Source organism: Zootermopsis nevadensis, unplaced genomic scaffold, assembly GCF_977971745.1.
Source record: "Zootermopsis nevadensis isolate Lab colony 2312 unplaced genomic scaffold, Znev_1.0 Znev_ptg000024l, whole genome shotgun sequence".
In the NCBI taxonomy this organism is placed as follows: domain Eukaryota; kingdom Metazoa; phylum Arthropoda; class Insecta; order Blattodea; family Termopsidae; genus Zootermopsis; species Zootermopsis nevadensis.
Window position 1 is genome coordinate 6,732,933 of NW_028259156.1, and position 20,324 is coordinate 6,753,256.

The following is a 20,324-nucleotide window of genomic DNA, read 5'->3' on the forward strand; positions in this document are numbered from 1 at the left end:
GGAGCTCAGGTGGTTAGTTACCGGCTTCTCACCTTTGTGGTTCACGTGGAATCAAGTGGTGGTCTGTCAGTGGTATTCAACCTTTTTTTGTTCGCGTACCCCCCATATATAATTTCTCTTCAACTTTGTACCCCCCAAAGTTGTTGGTTTATAATTCAACTTATACATAGTATATAATCTACATCTAAAATAAATTAAATAAATTACATTACTGATTATTTAGTGTTTATTATAGAATAATATATATTTTTTTTAAATTTCACGTACCCCCGGGGGTACGCGTACCCCCGGGGGTACGCGTACCCTAGGTTGAATACCACTGGTCTGTGTTATCGGGAAAGGTTTTTCTCTGAGTTCTTAGGTTTTCCCCTGTCACTATCATGAACCGTTGCTCATTTAGGAGTTGGACAAATGGCCCGTTAACGACCGTGGTTCTGCAGATATTGTCTCACCTCACCATAACAAGACAGTGGAGGACTTTTAAGGAAGTAATAAATTGTCCTTAGTTTGACGTTATTGCTTGTTGGTTTGAAACAAAGATCAGAGTTTACATAAAAAAAGCCATTTTATTCTTTTTTAAAATGGGTTTTATTTGGCTGTGTCGATACGTAATTAGGATAATTTTCTCATTTATTGATGAAGATTCGGTGTGAAATAACTTGTGATTTCAGTTGTTTATTCAACCGTAGATGATGATTGTTGAACAAGTCTTGTATTCGGGATGGTTGTTGGATTCGGAGCGGAGCTAAGTCCGACTCAAGGAGAGTTGATTGTATCCTTACGTCTTCCAGAAACTAAGTCTAAATGAAGAAGAATTTATTGAAAAATAAGTGTAGTACACAGAAGCAGTAACAAGAGTGTGGCGACGAAAAATCCTTGTGCATTGCTCACAACATGAGTATTTTTAGGAGTTGGTCAAAGGAGTGGGAACTATAGCAATGCGAATGTTAGGGTAACAGTAGAACAAAGGCAACGTATGACTAATTCTTAAAGTTCGGGGACAAGTACGTGTGTACTGGAAATGTCAAGTAACCTTCGTTCACTTCATGTGATAATTTCTCATTAAATCACATCCTTTAGTCATAACCTAAGATTCGAGCCTCTTTAATACTCAAAATATTGTAATAAAATAAAATTTACACTTTTAATTGCATTATCTTATATATCTTATTAAAGGTGGATAGTAATTTCAGCTTTGAAAATGTCTGCAGAGGCGTTGGGTTGATCGATCGATTTTTTTAGAGTCACACAGGTGCAAATATCGATGTTGGTATTCTGGGTAGCAGCGCCATATGGACGTTTAGGTAGATACTAACATTTCGGTGGAAAATACTGCCTCCATGTTCAGGACTGAAGGCACTTTGAATCTGCCTACAAATCGACACGGCGTTACCATCCTGAAGACAAACATCTTGTTGATATTGTAGTTCTTCACATTGGGCCAACGGACGTTTTTCTGCCTGGAGCCCATTTGGTATGAAATCTTTTATTACGAATGGGGACTAGACACAGTTTTCCCGGTGGGTGAAAACAAATATCTGCCCCACAATGTTGTGATTATGGACGTCATTATTTTGCGGGTACAAGGAAAATGCAATGCCGAGTTCTCAAAAAAACATTAGACACAGAAATTTGTGTTTAGGACACAAGCAACACAGAGCTGTTCAGTATATTATCGTACATTGTCGAGATAGATTTCGATTTTTTCTTCAGTTTTATGAAGTTGGTGATACGGCTTGAAATTATTAATACAAATACTTTAATGGTTAATGTGTAAGAAGATGGCTGTCTTGCAGGCTATTGCCCCGTGTAGTCTGGTGTTGTTCGCTAGACAAGAGACACTCAAAACTGGGGACGTAGGGGGAAAGTTAATGGCAGGAGGGGATTCGTTACTGTTCATATCGAAAACACACAGATGCTGGAGATTAAAACATTTACATCAACAGGTACAGTAGCGATTACTCGATCTACAGTAACAGTAATGACATTGACCCGGATTCCGATGTTTCCGACACATCAGAACTGGCACAACCACTCGCAGAACAAAATTTTTTAATCGGATGCGTATTTCTGTCTGCCATACGGCATGACGTCACACATCACCATACATTCACGCCAGAGTTTTTCAGCTTGTGAACGGTCGTTAGAATTTTACCGACGTTTCAGAGATGCTTGCTACCTCCATAAACAGCGAGTAATCGGTCTGAGATAAGGGAAGCAGTGGAGGAAGGTAAAACCTTGCCCGGACCAATGGGGTAGCTGAAGAGGATCGGGCGAGGGCAGGACAGCCAATGGTGGAAAGGCGGTCCACAGAGACTTACTCATAGCTCTAATGATGGAGGGAGAAATGACCTCTGAAACGTCGGGACACTTCTACCAGGCTACACATTGCAAAACCACAAGACAGCCATTTTAATACTCGCTGCCATGAGAACATTATATCTCACTTATACACTCTGTTTTAAAACTAAAATTAGCGTGGTGTTATAAACCTATTTACTACTTTAGTAAGCATGTGTGGCTTTATACATCATAACTATAATAAAATGCAACACTGCAGACTTTGTCAGCCAATGACCTTGAAACGGTGTTGTGTCTCGCGAGTTGACTGACACACATTCTGTGCGTTGCTGTCTGCACTGAAACACGTTTCGGTGATAATACGAAATGAATATGGCACTTGTCTTGGTTACCGCACAGACGCATCTAGACTACACACTTGCCCCTGGAAACAATGTCTGTTGTTACGACAGCAGACTTGGAGCAATGTTTAGTCTTAACAGCAGCGTACAAACACGAGAATCGTTAACAGCATTTCCGGCAAATGTCTTTATTCTCGGTTTGTCTTTCCGGTTTCTTCGCAAAACAATTACAGATAGTAATCGGATTCATAATTTCCTTCCGGGAACTTTTCCTCCGAGGTAGATCTTCTAAAGCGTCTCCTACATCTTATGCTGAGATCTTAGAATGCGCAGAGATTTAACTCCACAAAACTACACGTCTTCATGTTACGTTGCTAGTTCACAGGGGCCAGGTGTAAGAACATACTTTTTTTTTGCGAACCAAGATACGGTGCGTCCTCTGGTTGCTAATGGATGAGATAACCTACGCATGCGCAGAGTAGATGCGAATATACGACATAAGCAGTCATGAACAACTTACAGTGGATGGTGCTTTAACTCCGGGATTATGTGGGGTGGAGGATTAATGCCTCCACATTACACATCACGTCACAGAAAACCAACAGGTAGGGATATATCATAGGAAGTTCGTGTCAGAGATAAACAAATCCTCAATAATAAGATGCATATGATTATTGTTTTTAAAATCTGTGACATTGCCGCATGTCACCGTTGCTCTTTAGAGCTTCTGTCTTTAATAAAATTATTCTTTACGTACAACAAGACTGTCCATGCCTCTGATACATGAATATAATGTATTTGTAAACACGTTCTTCAATACACCAATTTCGTGGCTGTGAGTAGATTGCGTTGTGTAATGCGTATGAAATCTGTCTACCGTACATGGAATGAACGCTTTGAACCTAAAAATTTCGTAAAACAAACTTCTGGTCATGTACTTTCGTTTTCTATTTTAATGTAATAATTTCTTTAATGAGATTACTCAATAAAGTTTCGCTTGCATGTTGTGAATGTTAGTCTTCAGGGTTGCAACGTCGTGTGCTTATAGATGGATTTCAGTGTTTCCACGTAAAACACTGCTTTCACTTTCAGATTGAGGCAGTATGTCCCTGAGAGACGTTGCCTTCGACAAGGTGGGGATTGTGTCGTTGTACAAGATTCGAACTGATTATCGCTTGGATAACGTTCCAGCTTTGTCTTGAGTACTTCGTGGTTTTACTTTCATTACGTAAGAGAATTTTGTGGCGTTGATTCCGATTCTGCCTCAGATAATTCGTTGTTGCGATAATTGTTCCTGTGCCCAAGCGTCATCTTCACGCTTCGACCTGCTTTACCCTCGGTGGTCAAGGGATAGCAGACTAGGTGGGCCCCAGAAATAGACTGAACGCAGAGAGAGGGCGGGAACTTCGCCCCGTAGTTCACATAAAACCAGGATCACGATCGACTATGGCCGCCGGATACGGAGTGTTTCGAAAAAGCATTCGCGGACAGCCGACAAGGGGTGATTCTCCGACTTCTGTGTTGGGCGTGGGGCTAACAATTGCCGATTGCCGACGTTTTGTGCGTGTCCTCTGACTGGGACGGAATATTTGCAACGACCTAAGCTGGACTAAGCGGAATCAAAAATAAAAGACAAATGACTTGTTCTTACGCTCATCTGCTCCTTAACGTGATACGTGAGAATTATATTTTTCATATATGCCTACAATTTGTACTTGACAATTTTGTGTCTTATATTAACCCACAGTTCGTTCCAGAATCTCTTTTCTCTTGGAAATTTTAATAAAGAAAATTGTGAATTCTATGTGAATTAGAATGCCGAATTCCGCTGGGCTGGCACAAATCTAATTACACCTTAAAAAGGCTTCCAGTGCATTCTGTTCACGCCAGATTCTGTGAAAAAATGTTGGCTGATTTGGTTACTGGATCAGAGGGACAGGTTCGTATGGAGCTCGTAAAAGTAATGCGTAAAATCATATTTACCAGACGTAAATGATCTTTGTTTCCCTGCCTCATTTCATTCGTGGTCTTGAACTCTGTGTATCATACAGCGTTCTTTCACGCAGGCGAAACCTAACCTCAGAGCAAAGGAAGAACTAAAATCAATACTATTGTGCGGTAGCGGATGCACTCTGTGGAGTACTCTTGGTACTATGAGCAGAGGAGCGTTCTTACTCGTTGTGCCATCTTTCGGTAATTGAAGAAGTTCAACCGGTTTTGGTAGCATTATGAACTACTTTACTCCCAATTTAAGAAATTTGACTTTTTTAGACTCCCAGATTCTTTTGACCGTATAATCAGTGCAGTTTTGCCTAGAATTAGGAAGTTTAATCTTGAAACGATATTTAGGTATAGAATGTGCACACTGATTCTCCAGAGACCAAAGCAAGTTGCTTGTGCTTCTAAATGTCGTACAAGGGAATGGTCCAGTTGGTCAGGTCAAAAGGCGCTTGTAAGGCTGTGAAGGACTTGATAAATCGCACACCCAATAAATACTAAATAGGAACCAAGAAGCATAGGACTTAGATCAACCTAACAAGACAAGCTTGGTATTGATGTTCCACACTTCTGTGACAGTTACAGTGCACAGATTTGTAGGTAGTTTTATCAAATGCATTTTGTGAGCTGTTTGATTTCTGATATATTTATGATCCTATGTGTGTCAGACATTTCTGAAGTCTTTCCCAGTCTTACCAGCGTCTGGCCCACAGACTTCATTGGAATCCACCAGGAAATACCACAGTGCTGCTGTCATGTGTGTATATGGTGGTATAATTTTGAACTGCACATTCCAATTTTGGACACATTTTGTGCAACCTTGTACAGTGTATTGGCAGCTCATATTTACCCATCAAACTACGTACACCTCAGCCCTCGTGGCTAATGTCCGCCAATACCTCAAAACAGAGAAGGAAGCCTTGGGGGTAAAAACTTGCGTCGTTAAATAAACCATGAATAAATAAAAATACATGGTCTACTATAAGCACACAAAATCAACAGATTAATTAGGAAGCATCTAGTAGCTTATAAGCCTCATCATTAAATTGCGTCGTTTAATACGCCCGTAAAATTACCCCAGAAACCAACATCCTAAAAAGAGACTCGAACCGAGGACTGTTTTCGTGTCCGTGACTTTAGACCCCAAAATTTCCTCTCTGAAACGAAAGAATTTTGCCTTGGCGTCATTCTTTTATCGCGTTTACGTTCCTGTCAACAGAAACCATCCTTGTCGGGAGTCGAACTCAGTGTCGAGGCCTTCGTTTCCGAAATCTCCTCTTCGAAGCAAAAAACTCTGATTCTGGCGCCATTCTTCTGCCTCGCTTAGTTTCGGCGCCAAAGGAACCGCCCTTGAAGGAAATCGAACTCAAGACACTTTTCCCAAAGTTCTTACCTTCCTGCGTTCTCTCACTATTCAATATGAATAATCGGGATTCGAAGGAAGGAAACATTTTCCCTGTCGCAGGGGCGATGGGTTCAACAGCGCCCGGGCCCCTCAAAAATCGTCTTTAAAATTAAACAAGTATAATAAAACACGAAGTTATTTTTAAACAAGGGCAAATTAAATTGCAAAATTTACTTCAAGCCTCTTTTCATTACTTTTAAATTGATTTCCTTTTACAGAGAAACTATTTAATATTAATTATTGACTTCGTATGTTTAGGATGGAATGTAACCAAATTATAACTTGTAGTAATTAAAATTTGTATTTCTTTAACTACAAAGAATGTGTAAATACGAAACGTAGGTGTTCATATTAAGTACGAACACCTGCAACAATCTCGACTGGCATGCCATAAGGTTCACTTCTCTTTTCTTATGCACGCTCTTTACTAACTTTTGCGTCATACATGACGTCAGCATTGTTTTGGTATAAACAGCTGGCGTCAGTCTGCAACGAACGGTGCTGTGAACAAGTGGTGGTTAAAGTGTTTCTAAAACAAGATTCTTTTATATTCAGTGAAAACCTTTCCTGCAATCTTTCCGTTTAATTCTTTATTCAAATTTTTCTGCCTGGGACATGGAGGTCTCCTGCTCTTCACAATTGGTGAGACAAGAGATTCCTACTTATTATTAATATTAATATTTCATTTTGCATTTGTAATTGTCTGTGTTAGAGCCGGCGTAGCTCAGTCGGTATAGTGACTGGCTACGGACTGGGCCACCGGGGTTCGATCCCCGACGGGGGCAGAGGATTTTTCCTCTAGCCTCTGCGTCCAGACCGGCTCTGGGGCCCACCCAGTCTCCTATCCAATGGGTACCGGGGTCCTTTCCCGGGGGTAAAGCCGGCCAGGGCGTGATGCTGACCACTCACCCCCATCTAGTGTTGAGGTCATGAATAAGTAGGTGCTATACCTCCACTCCCCCCCCCCCCCCCCCCCAAGCTACATGGCGTATAGTGGGACAGCTTTACTTTACTTTAATTGTCTATGTTATCTTGAGGGATTGTATGCCATTTTTAAGAATTCAAATGCTAGCAGCAACACACGCCGGCCACATCAACGAAGTTACTTGAATTACGGCTAAGCTAAACAGCTGATAGGGACTTATGACTGGGTCACTTGTCACATTCAGACATTGTTAAAGGTTGTTTTCAGTCTTAATTTTTTCGTCTAGAGGAAAGTTATTGTTGAGTGAACAGCTTAATTTCTCAGGATCGTTGTTTTGTATTACAGATTAATCATAAACTGACTTGTATATTGTACTTAAAGCTTTGAAACGTTTCCTAACATGCTAATTTTAAAGGTAAATCATTCATAAAAAGGAAGCCCTCGTTATCTGACATAGCCTTAATTTCTCTTTGTATAAGTGAGGTCTTCTTAATATCTTTTGTGAGAAACGAAAATCGATAGCAGGGCCAAGGCACACACGATTTGTGTGTGACTGGGACAAAAATCCCATAATAAATATTAGCTTCATGAAGATGCAGAGAATTCTTGGACTGTAAAATGACTTATTTTTTGTCTGTCCTCAGGTAAACCCTACTGAAATAGAAGACATGACGATCACTTGTATGCCGATAAACAGGATCAGGAAGCTGGCAGCAGACAGTAAGTGTCGTTTAATTCTGTGCATGCAGTAATTTAAGTGATTTTAGCAAAGGGAAAACAAAAAGTGTTAAAGGGATTGTAATAAGAATTCTCCAAATAAAATCAATTTTTGTTTATTATAGTCACTCTCAGACATTCTAAATTTGCTGGACTTGAAAGAATCATTTTCTAGTGTTGAATTATGTACTTTTACTTTGCTCTCTGAGAGTTGAGACCAAGAATACTTAATTTTGTGTCCACGTGTCAGAAGCCATCTTATTTCTTGCGCCTCAGTCACTAGTGACGAGGAAGAGCTCTGTCTGATGGGTCCCCCAGGGTAGACACCCTTCCCTCTTTTGGCAAGACTCAATCAGAGCCAGGCTGTTTAACGATGTCCTCGTTAAGATGAAAACACATTACTGTGCGTCTCTTATTCACAATTCACATATTCTCTGTTATACTGATTTTACTGAAACCTCACCCCTTCTTTAACACAACCACGTTCAGATACGTCAACACAGCGTATTTTATTACTTACGCTTCATATATCTGTAACTACTCAGTTAAAAAAGGGTCAGGTACACTGGAGATAGCCATGTTTCTTTATATACTGTTGGCCATATTCTGATTATTTTAGTTCTTATACATGGATTCCATCATTCTTTCAGGAAATACAGACCACACTATGGGCAATACTCATAAACAGCAAGATGAAAACATGCACCAGGCTCACCACCAGCTGCAAATTACAGGGAAGCCAAAGAACCTCCAAAAGAAGAGAAAGGCGAAACAGTGCAAGAAAACACCAAAGTGCACGAAAATACCAAGGCCGCCTAACGCCTTCGTGATCTTCTCGAGTGAATGGAGGAAAAATCTGGCTGCCCTGTACCCTGCAGACAGCAATAATCAGATCAGCGTGAGGTAAGTTTCAATACAAAATGTACTTCAGGACAATTACTTGTTAACAATTTAATGTGCAGAGCATTCGTGAATGACAGATTGTCTTCAAGGATATTCAAATTCAGCGGACATGTATGATCATTGTACGCAAATTAACGATTATAAACATGGCAACGGTGCAAACCTGTAAAATTATATGTGAGAATTTTCTCGTGTTCTGAACGCGCACTGAGAAATTTGTACTTCTAAAAGGGGGGAGGGGATATTTCGTGACGACACTGATAATTGTGGTGTTGATAAACTATGAGAACTAATAATTAAAAAAATATTGACTCTTGCAAGATTTGATTCAAAATTCAGCACATTAACTTGTATGCTAATTTGCTTTCCATTGCTGGATTATAAATTTATATTTACCTTATTATAAAATGAACACAGGATATATAGGGCAGTAGAGAAGCAGAAATTATAAGTCTGCCCGGAACTATTCTTTTACTGTAAAAGTGCAAAGATCCAAAATTGGCAGAGAATGCATGAGGTGAATTCGAAATTGGATATCTTATTTCCCTTTGCAGAAAATGTTCTGATCGTCGAGAATAGGTGAAACATTTTGCACGCTGTCATACGTCACTGCCTTTGCCTTTACCCAGCTGCAGCCCTTGGATGATGGTCCTCCGGTGCGTCCTACAACCTGCCTGTGTTCTTACAACTTCTGCTTTTCTACTTGCAGACTTGGCTACATGTGGAGGGCCATTGATGTAGAGCACAAGGAAGAGTATTTTGCACGAGCCCGCCAGGCGGACGCGGAACATAAGAAGAAATATCCCGGTAAGTAAGTAATTCTCTTTTAACATCAAAAAGCAGCAGAAAGCTTCCAAAAATGTACCCGAGAATTATGAGGAAAATCACAGATTCAGATTTATTTGGGATTGACTGCTATCAATTTTAAGTAAGAGAACTTTTGACGAGACTTTATTCTTTAGTAACATATTTTAAGATTTGAGTCGATCAGAGCTGGAGTGGCAAAAGTCAACAAAAGTACAAAAGATGTATTTTTTCCTTATATTTTGAGTTCATTTCCTGCCAAGTCTACACTGCACCAAAATCCAGAATTTAATCATCATCCTGAGCCTCACCGCCACAAAAGCCCATCAAAGTCTTGTGGTTGTCTACCAGTTAAAGTGACTTCAACCTCGATACTGAGGCAGTACTTTACCCGGAACACCTCCCTTTGAAGCCACTTCAGCATCATTAATTTTTGCTTCGTTTTAATAATCGCAATGGAAATATTAATTTTGTATTATCAGGAGCTTTCACGGCGACTAATTCGATGCCAACGTTTCGAAGAAGGATACATTTTACTCTTCCTGTCTTTCTGTATTCCATGATTTATGAATGTCGCTGATTTTCCTCCTCTCACGTCAAATCATGCGATCGGAAGCGACCGTTAACGGAATGCTCTGACCTGAATGTCATTCTTTCCAATTTCAGATTATGTCTACAACCCAAACGAAGTCCGCAAACAAAAGAGCCTCCGGGAGCAGGCCCGTGGTAAGAAATTGAGACGCCCTAGACGCCAGTCGGGGAAGCGACACCTCACCATGGCGCAGAACAGCAGCGCCCTTCGCCTCCCTGCCCAGGAACATCAATGGGGAGGATTCCCAGCCACAGAAGGAGTCACTTCGTCAGAGGTAAGTCGTCGTCATTACTATTTGGACGAACTCACTCGCCTGCCATCTGCCAACAGGTTGAAGCCTGTAATTTATACAAGAGTCCATGTAACTAGAATAAGTCCAGTGTCTTTCACAATGAGCTTCGTCACAAATTCCTTCAAAACCTGCATCCTTAGAGATCGCCTACCACAAAATATTCGCTGTAGGTGTTTCCATACTTGTTACCCATTATTCCAGTTCCTATTCTCATCCAAATCTTTACTTCCTTTCCAGATTCCTGACCCAACAATAAATCCCAGTAAAATAACTGACCTGGACATTCAAGCCATTCTAAAAGACCTTACTTCGTCTCCTGAAGGTTGCTCGCCTAGCAACTGTCTTGGATTGTCCTTCCTGAGTACTGAAAACTACCTGAAAGAAACAGAGATTGAGCCCACCATCCGGCTACTGTAAACAAGAAAGGACCCAATGTTATGTGAGCGGGGCCTCACTTCAAGCCCTACAACCACAACCATCAATGAACCACCACAAGTTCTTAGTTTAATAGTTCAATTGTTTTCAGTTTAATGGTTTTCGTGTGTTATATAGTTAAGAATATGACATAAAAAATGTGTTCGTTAAATTGTTTTTAGTTACATGGTTAAAGTATTGGTTACATAGTTAAAGATCTCTTAGTTACATAGTTTTTAGTTAAACTGTTATATTATTTTTTGTTGAATAGTTAATTATGTATTTAATAAAGTAAAATAAAAAAATGTTCATAAACGTTCCTTTTGCTGTTTTGGCAAAGTAATATTTCAACTTGTCCCATTCAGTGGACTAGTGGTTAATGTGCTCAACACTTTTAAGGGGTGATAAAAATCTACAGCACAACTTCCTTCAGAGAGGCACATAAAAGAGCGAAACGAGCATGAACAACATTTTCGTAAGCAAAATTTGGCTGCCATTTCTCACTCGTGTATCTCCTGATTCTCTACTAGATGGCTCTAGCAGTCAAAGATCAGGACTGATTAGAAATTGTGTGGAGGCAGTGGGCTGGTCACTCATTACTGGCAAATGCACATGTCAAAAAGACCAGGAAAAGAGAATATTTTAACTTGGTATCGCAATACACGAGTACGTGTACTGAAACATTTGGCAATAATATTCCCAGAGTCAAATGAAAACCATAAAAATTTTCTAAAATTTAATTTATTGAATGAAAGCGGTACACAACTATATCATTTTTCTACATAGTCTCTGTTTCGTTCAATACAGGCCCTCCAGCGTTTACGAAGTGTATGGATTCCTCTAGAAAAAAATTCTTGTGGTTGTCTGTGCAACCACTCATGCACCGCCTGCTGTACCTCTTCATCAGAACGGAACTTCTTTCCTCTCATCGCCTCTTTGAGTGGCCCAAACATGTGGTAATCACTTAGGGCTAGGTCTGGTGAGTATGGCGGATGTGGAAGACACTCAGAGTGCAAGTCTTGGATTGTTGCAACTGTTGCACGGGCAGTATGGTTTTGTCAAATTTTAATGTGCAAGTTAATTGAAGCATATTAATTAGTTGCAAGAAAGTAGCATTGACACTCAACTCACTTTACTGCGTATATTTTAATTTTATAATTAACAATGGAGTAATTTGGAGGTGATTTATCTAATATAAAAAAATATTCATTTAAAAAAGAATATTGTTAGATCAATGACTGGTGTAAAATCTGAAATTGTATCTGTTTAAGAGGTTAGGGCTCGTCCATGTGAATGCACATTCTCATCAGTGAACTTCACAGTTTCAAAGTAATTCTGCTATACACTGCGTCAACACAAGGAATAATAATCGGTTTCACAGACCAATTGGTAGCCTCTTATATATTTAGAAGAGCGAATATTATTCTGGCATCAGAATGTTCATCAGCCTACCATCAAGTCTCGCAAATCTTATAGATAAGAAGGCACGAATTAAAGTAGCATTAAGGATTAAAAATGGCTTATGACAAACGTAATTCTTATTGACTTATCGTGGTTTCACTGCATTATCCACCTTTTACTGACGTAATGGAAACTTCAAAGCCGGTGGTGTTAGGATGCACCGCTATAAATTCACACTTGCCACAGTTTTAGGCAGCTGGATTTTACACAAAAAGAAAGCTGGTTTGAAGAATCACGTCACCAAAGTATTGCAAATTTTCGAATCCTGTCATAAGACAATTTACGTGTTCATCGCACGTAGTTTGAAGACAGACACCGTGAAATCTACAGAAACGAAATGTCTCGAAAGTGTCGTTCCAGGGTAATAATAATGTTCAAATACACGACCTTATCTAGGTTTATCTGCACATCAGTCCTTAATCGGTTTATACAAATGTCTGACTAGAATCTTCTGACGAAGGGAATTCGTTTCGTTCAACAATTTCTGGGGAATGGCCAATTCTTTCCGAAACCTCCCCACTAGATATGTACGATCATAACCTCTTATTTGAAGATAATTTATTAACCCCTGTAATTTACTTCGCGCCGCAAATAATTAATAAACCTAAATTTATATTATCAGAAAGAAAGCTTTTTAAAGCTATACACTTAACCCATGTTAGATCCTTTATGCATTTTTTGTTTAAACACAGAATTTAATTGTGGGTTTAGAAATATTATCAGAACAAACAACGATTATTTCTCTAAACAAAATGAGACAACTCATCTTTGCAATGGATACGAGTTCTGTTTTCTGTGATGCAGACACATAATTTTTAAACATTATTTTGGCAAACTCCGTGCTTAAAATGGGTTTAAATAAGAATAAAAACCATAATCATTATATTCGCAAGTCCACACGACGTTAAAACTCAGAAGACCAACAACGACATATTTACTGTCGTCAAAACGTTATATCTCGCAAAGCTCACATTTGGATTTTATGCGTCGTTTTAGATGCATACTTAAACCTACGATAATTCCAGGTTGTCTTGGAAAGGAGCTAGAAAAATTCTAGTTAAATACGTAGAGGAAGTCAGAGATTAAACATTCTGTGGAATTCCAAAGAGCAAACATGGCCTACTCTTCTTTCAGACGTTTAAAACAATTGAGTCACTCTGCGTGCTTCACACTTCTTTGACCGTATATTCTTTGTGATACGTAAGTCATATTTTTGATTAGATGATGTGAAAACGGTTGGGATTTTTCAGATTTAATTTCAGCTTAAAAACTAAATAATAGTGCATTTAAGTTATTTAGTAAGTTTTAAAATAAATTATTTAATCTGTAGTTTTGTTAGGACAGTGTTTACTGTAAAAATTTGTGAATAGTTAATTAGAACAGCTATGGATATCATGGAATATGAAGTTGGATGTTATTCAAGTGCCGGTATGTAGTTTTCATTTAAATGTATTTATTAGTTTCTAGTTTATAAACGATGATAAATATGATTCTGTGTCTTACTTATTGTGTCGAGAGTTACTAGGAATACCAGGCCTTTCAATTGTTGATTACGGTGAAACTATATTAAACATTTTATTACGTAACTGAATTCTATTTCCGACGTTTAGATTGGATGATGATAATAGAATTATTTGGGAAAAGGTTCTGACAGATGTTGAAATATGCATTAAGCATGATTTGTGACCAATAATGCACCAGTTATATAATAAATTCTGAGAGAAAATTGTATTAGGATAAGGTTATGTTTGGCTTCTTCCCTGTGCTTCGTTGCGTCACATTAAAGCCGGGCCGTATTGGTTTTTAGAACTCAACATGATTCATATTGAACTAGGGCTTGCAATAGCGATTCCAAGAAAATAGCGAGGTATTATCTAAAATTACGATAGACCGGTTTCTTCCTTACATTATCAATTTGTTATTCACTAATAATCTTATCATCCTAAGTTACATGATTTAATCTGCTGATAGCGTGGTAAACTAAACTCACACACAAACAAATCTTCTGCATTGTTGTTAGTTTTCGCACTAGCATTGAAAAAAAGGGTCACGGCTTCGAAACACCGTAGGACTAAGGCAATAATTCGGAATTTTCACTGTAGCACCGTCTTATAAGCCCAGAGTTGAATATCTCATAAACAAAGTTACTCTTAAAGGTGCGCGTTTTCATTTTGTAGTAGCCATGTTAAGAACAAACCCGTGGATGAATATTGCCTCTTTAATAACATTTACAAACCCATAGTTTTTTTCAGAAGGTCACTGCCACGACACAATCATGTCTGTATTCTGATTATAGTTAAAAAAAAATTCTTACTGTGTATTGCATTTAAAGTTAGGTATACTCTTTTACCAAATGTTTCCATTTTGAAGCAGATGGAATTAACAATCAGAACTAGAATAAACCATATTGCGATACAATTAAGTTTCTGACAGAGATTTATACAACAATGTGCAGTTGAAAATTGTCTGTGTTTTTAAACTGTTTGTTTTAATTCTGTTTTACAAGGAATGATTCAGCATTACCTTTAAACAACAAACTGTGAAGACGTGATGTTTGGTATAGACTTTGACATGTTACTCTACTGCGACCAAAGTTTTGTCTTACTATTATTTTTCAATTGTTGCCTTATAACTTTGTTAAATATACGCGTACTTCACTGGCCTGCCCATATACCGGGCATCTCATTGGCATGGCGCCTAAAACTGTCATGATGCCTTTTAGATTTTTTGCGAGTTTGTATCTCTCGTCTTTTAAAGCAGATCACCTGTCAGATTGCAAGTGTCACTATGCACTTTAAGCGGAAGACAAATTACAACGAACTGAAAACGGGCATTGTTAAGCATTCCTTGAGTTTACAGCCGCGAGTTACAAACATAACAACTTCCATCTATCTGGAAACTAGTCTGCATGTGTCTGAGTAGCTAAATTCAATTGGGCTGTTTATGAATAATTATATGCAGAAATGAATATTATCATTTGTAGGATTTGACGTTTTCGCAGTGCTGATTCTGAAGAAAACTGTCTTCTGGGTTGTAGCGCCGTGTAATCTGGTAGATGGTTAGCGACGTTTCAGAGGTCCTTGCTGCCTCCATCACCCTGATTATGGCGGCAGCAAAGACCTCTGAAACGTCGGTAATCTTCTACCAGACTACATGGCGCTACAACCCAGAAGAGAGCCATCTTATAATATTATCATTATTTCACTGCAAGTTCCAGACTTTCAAGAACACCTTTTAGTCTCTCATTACAGGTTGCACGAAGCTCTTGATGAGTGACTTCCGTATTTATCACTCAAATGACAATGCACTTTAAGCGGCTAAAAATATAAATAAACACAGGAACACAGCTGATCTGCAAATTTACAAATATAATAACATAATTAAACTGTATAATAAGGCCTATGTATGGCAAATATTTAAGATAATGCATAAGAGTGGGGTTAGGAACTTGAGGCAGGAGACAGAACTATCTGACGGATAGTTTTCCCCTTGAATATAATAAACACTATTTTCAATAGTCTAATTGCTTGGTTTAATGTGTGAATTATTTTAATTGTGCCTGTAGATTAAAGGTGGGAACTGCGGTAGCTCAGTCAGTACAGTGACTAACTACGGACTGGACAACCGGGATTCGATCCCTAACAGGGGCAGAAGATTTTTCCTCTCGCTCCTGCGTCCAAACTGGCTCTTGGGCCAACTTACCACCCAGCCTCCTGTCCTGTAGATACCGGGGTACTTTCTTGGGGGTGAAGCGCGGTTGGGGTGTGAGGCTGACCACTCACCCCCCCCCCCCATCTGGTGCTGAGGTTAAGAATGAGTAGGAGCTACACCTCCTCTCACCCCACCCATTTGCCTACATGGCGTGCGGAAGGATAACTTTACATTTTTATTGTATATTAGCACATGCCACTAATTATGATATTTGTTACAGGGCCTCGACATGTCGGCAAAGAGGACTTCAAGATCATCAAACTTCTAGGAAAAGGACGTAAGTACAACTTCCTGTTAACAGTCGGCCGATTACCTGTGCATTTCTCTGCTTACAAAACACGGACCTGATTTCTGAGTACTTACGAAGCAATGTGGAAAATGGAAGCAGAAGTAGGACAGCATCAGTGGCGTTTTTGTAAGCAAGAAAACTGCAGCTCAAACCCACTTCTGTAACAGTCACTGAGTTGATGTAGAACTGCATTACTGCAGGAAATTCAGAGCTATTACACAGTTTCAAGTGTTATTGTGTACAAACAACTGGCATCTAACTATAAAATTCATAAACTCAAGTCAAATCTTCATTAATGTTCCTGTAAAACTCTATCATCAGAATTATAGGATATATTTTCTTATTTAAATAATTTATAATAAATGTTTGAAAATTATCAAAGGTACAGATTTTGTCATCCTTGAACTAAGGCAATCAAAATGCTTTGCCAACATTATCGATCTTTCCCCGGTGGCTGACCACTTTCGTGATTGACTTTTCAGAATAGCAGATTGACAACGGCGAAGTGTTACCAATGCTTAATCGTTACCCTGATATTTTCTTTCATATCCGCTGCATTACGTTATGAATGATTTATGATTGAGTCCAGGGGCGTAAATCAAGATCGGCACCAAATGCATGGAACCACATTGACACTGCTTAACACCACGGATGCTTTTAAAGACATATTCTCTAATGCATCTATTAAGTAGGCAGAAAAGAAGATCAGCATTTTAGAGCGTCCTTCTTAGCCCATGATCAAGTGCAATGCAACTTAATCGGCAGTGAAATAACAATTTTCTCTTATTAATGTTATCGTCATTCTATTGTCGCGTTCTGGTTTACACTGTATCGAAATACCGTAACATCGGGAGTGATAAACACAAGAGGTAGTTCTTCTTATGCACAATGTACATTTCCTTTTACTTTAATGAAATCATATTTAGGGATCTTAAGAATTGTGTAGGCCATATTCTGCTTTTATTCATGAATGCTAAGAAATGTTAAAAGGTGAATCATTTACGAAATGCCAACATTTATTTGCGGAGACATTTAAAAACACAGTTAGAATTAATCAGATTATGCAGACAGCTCGCGAATGGGTGAAAGATCACTCCATGTAAGCACTTTAACGATGAAAGTTGCAATCATGAAAACTCACAGACCTAAACGGTATTTCACCTTGTTTCTGTCACCACGCAGGAAACAATATAATCTAGTAATATCCTGAGCACAAGGGATTGACCTATCGGAGAGTGTTTTAGAGCTTGTTAAAGAGAAGTCAAACCATGTATTTATGAATTTTCTATTCATCTTAAAGTTTTGGTATTGAAAAAAAAAATGGTAGAGTATCATAAATATCTGAAAGGAGACTTTGCTGATATGACAGCCCATACCTGTACAGATATCAAGATGAAACATAACTGAGATTCTGTTACAGGGTTTGGCGAAGTTTCCCTGGCGAGGAAGAAGGACTGAAGCGATGCCGGGAAACTTTACACCATAGAGGTAATGAAGAGGAGGTTACTGAAGAGAAAGGACATCGACCACGCATGGACGGAGCATCGCGTGTTTGAAAAAACGCGTGACTGTCCGTTCCTAGTGCAGCTGCACTACGCGTTTCTGTCGAATGAACGCCTGCATCTCGTAATGGGTGAGTACATCAAACGAAACATCACAGTAACTAAATGTGTAAGGTCCTCATACGTACCCTGTTTGTGGAATAATCCTTCGCTCTCCGTTAAATTATTTCACTTTTTAGTCTTCTGCGGGGCTTCGATTTGTAATTATACAGTTGCCGAATTAAACATACAATTCATCAGCATTCAGTGGCCTAAGAGTCCTCATAACAACGCGATCTCGTCTTTATTGTTGCAGATTACGTCGCAGGAAAAGACTTCATTGAACTGCTGGTGCAGCGAGGATGGCTTACAGAGAATGAAGCAAGATTCTTCTCTGCCGAAGTCATCTTGGCCCTCCAGCACCTGCACGAGGTAGGCAACCAGCACTCCCACTGAACAGCATAATAAGGAGGACGGGGCCACAAGACATAAAAGTAATTGGCTTCTGGATTTCAGGGCTATAGAATTCTCTTCAAATTCCCTATATTCTTTCACAGTACGTCGAATCATTTTTAATTTCTGTGAGAAATATCTAAATTCACAACAAGTGGTAATACCTGAATTTTAGCTTGTTTCTTCTGGGGAATGCTCCCCAGATTAGTAAGCAAGGACTTTGGTTAGTTCTGTCATGTCTGATTATTTAGCCGCCAAGTAATTCTCCGTAACCAGAAAAGTTCATTTTACAACTTTCATATCTCTCAATTCAGTGTAATAGAACATTCATAATTATTCTTTCTGTAGTTACCTAAGCGAGATTCATAGATAGTGATCTGCTGAAACATGAGAAATAGTTAATTAAAATGCACGGTGTGTAATTAAGATCGATCTACGAAGCCCAATGCCATATAACCCATATACTAACATCGTCTTTAAATCAACTGCAAAGAATACATAAAGAATGCACATATCGAAAATGCAAAATGCGTTTCCTTCTCCCCACTGCTCTTGAGACGTGTTCATTTGTTTCTTTCAGTTGGGAATCGTTCACCGGGACGTGAAGCCGGAGAACATCCTTCTGGACGCCGCGGGCCATGTTCTTCTGACGGATTTCGGTCTGTCGAAGGAGTTTTTGTCTGATCAGGAGGTAAGCTTAGTGCCAACCGCTTAATTCTGTCACTTTAATTCGCTGAGTTGGCTGGAATGTAGCGGATGAGTGGATCTCTCTCTCTCCATCAGGGAGTAACTCTTTGAAGGCACTCAGACTATTACAACAATAAAAATGGAAATATGTGAAATGTGGGCACCCATAATCAGAGAGTACTTCTCTTGTACTTACATTTAACAGGGACATCGCAAGTTCTCAGATTCTGAGGGTGTCAACTAACAAGCGCAGAATTTATTACCTACAGCATTGCCTGTTGTCTGTAATTTGCTGTTTAAAACTCCACAAATACTTCCACCATTAAGTATCTTATCCACTTGCAAAACATTAAACATCTAGTTGAAAGTTTTTGGAAAGTAAGAACATGGAAGACCATGAAAAAGACGCCAACACGCATTACGTTGCAGAAACATGTTATGACGTCAGAAGATGAACAGAACTGGGTCTGAAGTGCATCCTTGGGTGTTAGCAATCCTCAAAGTTTTCTTTCTTGTACCACAGTTAGGGAAATGTTTCTGTGTCTCATTTCCTGTCACACGTAACTTATTTAAAATCTTGTTTTTATCAACAGGACAAAAGAACGTACTCCTGCAGCGGTACTCCAGAATATATGGCCCCGGAAGTAATCCGGAGGATAGGACACGACATGGTATGTTTTTTCTTCCATGAAGATGTGAAAATACTTATTTTGTACTTTCGTGTAACTGAGACAAATACATCATCTCAGTGGAATAATCTGAAGGTCATTTACAACAAATATAGATTCAATAATGAGGCAAATATTTCTCATATCTCACAGAGAAAAAGTAACATTAAAGAGTAACACATTTATGTATATATCAGCTGCTTATAATTACATAATATATGCATCAGTTACCGAGCGTATATTACAGGAAGCAGAATCCATTTTTTCTGTTTCTGGAGGATGCAAAGAAATGGGAGTGACTGATTAAAGCTCTTGTCCTAATTTGAATTGTTGCAGGCAGCTGATTGGTGGAGTATGGGAATTGTCGTGTACGAGATGTTGTCCTACACCAGGCCCTTTGAAGAAAGGAGCAACATTCAGACATTGTTTACGTGAGTCTCCTTATTTGCGAAGAGCAATGTTTATTTTCAACAAACTCCTACACAGATTAGTTTGACCCTAACAGAGGACCAGTTGTTATCCGTTTTAATGCCAGTGAAGTTCGCGGAGAATCAACTTCATGGAAGAAACCAAAATTCAGACAGAAAACTACCCAATGACAAAGAGAAAATATTAAACAAAAGATTGTACAGGAATTAAATTAAATGTGAGGGACAGGGAAGGAAACAGAAAACAAAGTTAAACATCTCAAAATGTTATTATAGATGAACCTGCAAAACGTATTTCGGTGACTTAGATTAATTATCTCTTTTACAGGAAAACTGACAGGAACAAAGAAATAATAACAGGGAATGTAGATGTACTTTGTAAGGGCAGATTTAC

The 20,324-nt window shown here is 39.0% G+C and overlaps 2 protein-coding genes and 1 long non-coding RNA gene across 14 annotated transcripts in view; 1 reads left to right on the top strand and 2 right to left on the bottom strand.

The window, feature by feature from the left end:
• The first annotated feature begins 6,523 nt into the window (after window positions 1-6,523).
• LOC110836706 (uncharacterized) overlaps window positions 6,524-20,324 on the top strand; it is a 38,127-nt gene continuing 24,326 nt past the window's right edge. Inside the window, exons 1-10 of one of the 4 annotated variants that reach the window (XR_015536814.1) lie at window positions 6,524-6,687; window positions 7,615-7,690; window positions 8,338-8,590; window positions 9,300-9,397; window positions 10,061-10,260; window positions 11,500-13,353; window positions 16,085-16,141; window positions 17,574-17,786; window positions 18,011-18,126; window positions 18,728-18,839. Coding sequence is in view for 1 of the 4 variants with exons in the window: in XM_087355046.1 (XP_087211172.1) it covers window positions 6,661-6,687; window positions 7,615-7,690; window positions 8,338-8,590; window positions 9,300-9,397; window positions 10,061-10,260; window positions 10,601-10,639 (693 nt within the window). In the remaining 3 variants the exon portion in view is untranslated. The other 3 variants (XR_015536815.1, XR_015536816.1, XM_087355046.1) reach the window with 3 other exon arrangements.
• On the bottom strand, window positions 7,788-12,390 carry LOC147872754 (uncharacterized). Its single transcript, XR_015536880.1, has 2 exons — window positions 12,266-12,390; window positions 7,788-10,324 (listed from the first exon to the last, which is right to left on the bottom strand). It is a non-coding gene; the product is annotated as an uncharacterized LOC147872754 (long non-coding RNA).
• Window positions 18,589-20,324, bottom strand: part of LOC147872755 (cAMP-dependent protein kinase catalytic subunit gamma-like) — a 41,526-nt gene continuing 39,790 nt past the window's right edge. For all 9 annotated transcript variants that reach the window (XM_087355117.1, XM_087355111.1, XM_087355109.1 and 6 more), the window contains one exon: window positions 18,589-18,956. In XM_087355117.1, coding sequence (XP_087211243.1) covers window positions 18,845-18,956 — 112 coding nt within the window. In that variant the 3' untranslated portion in view covers window positions 18,589-18,844. The remainder of the gene's footprint in view (window positions 18,957-20,324) is intronic.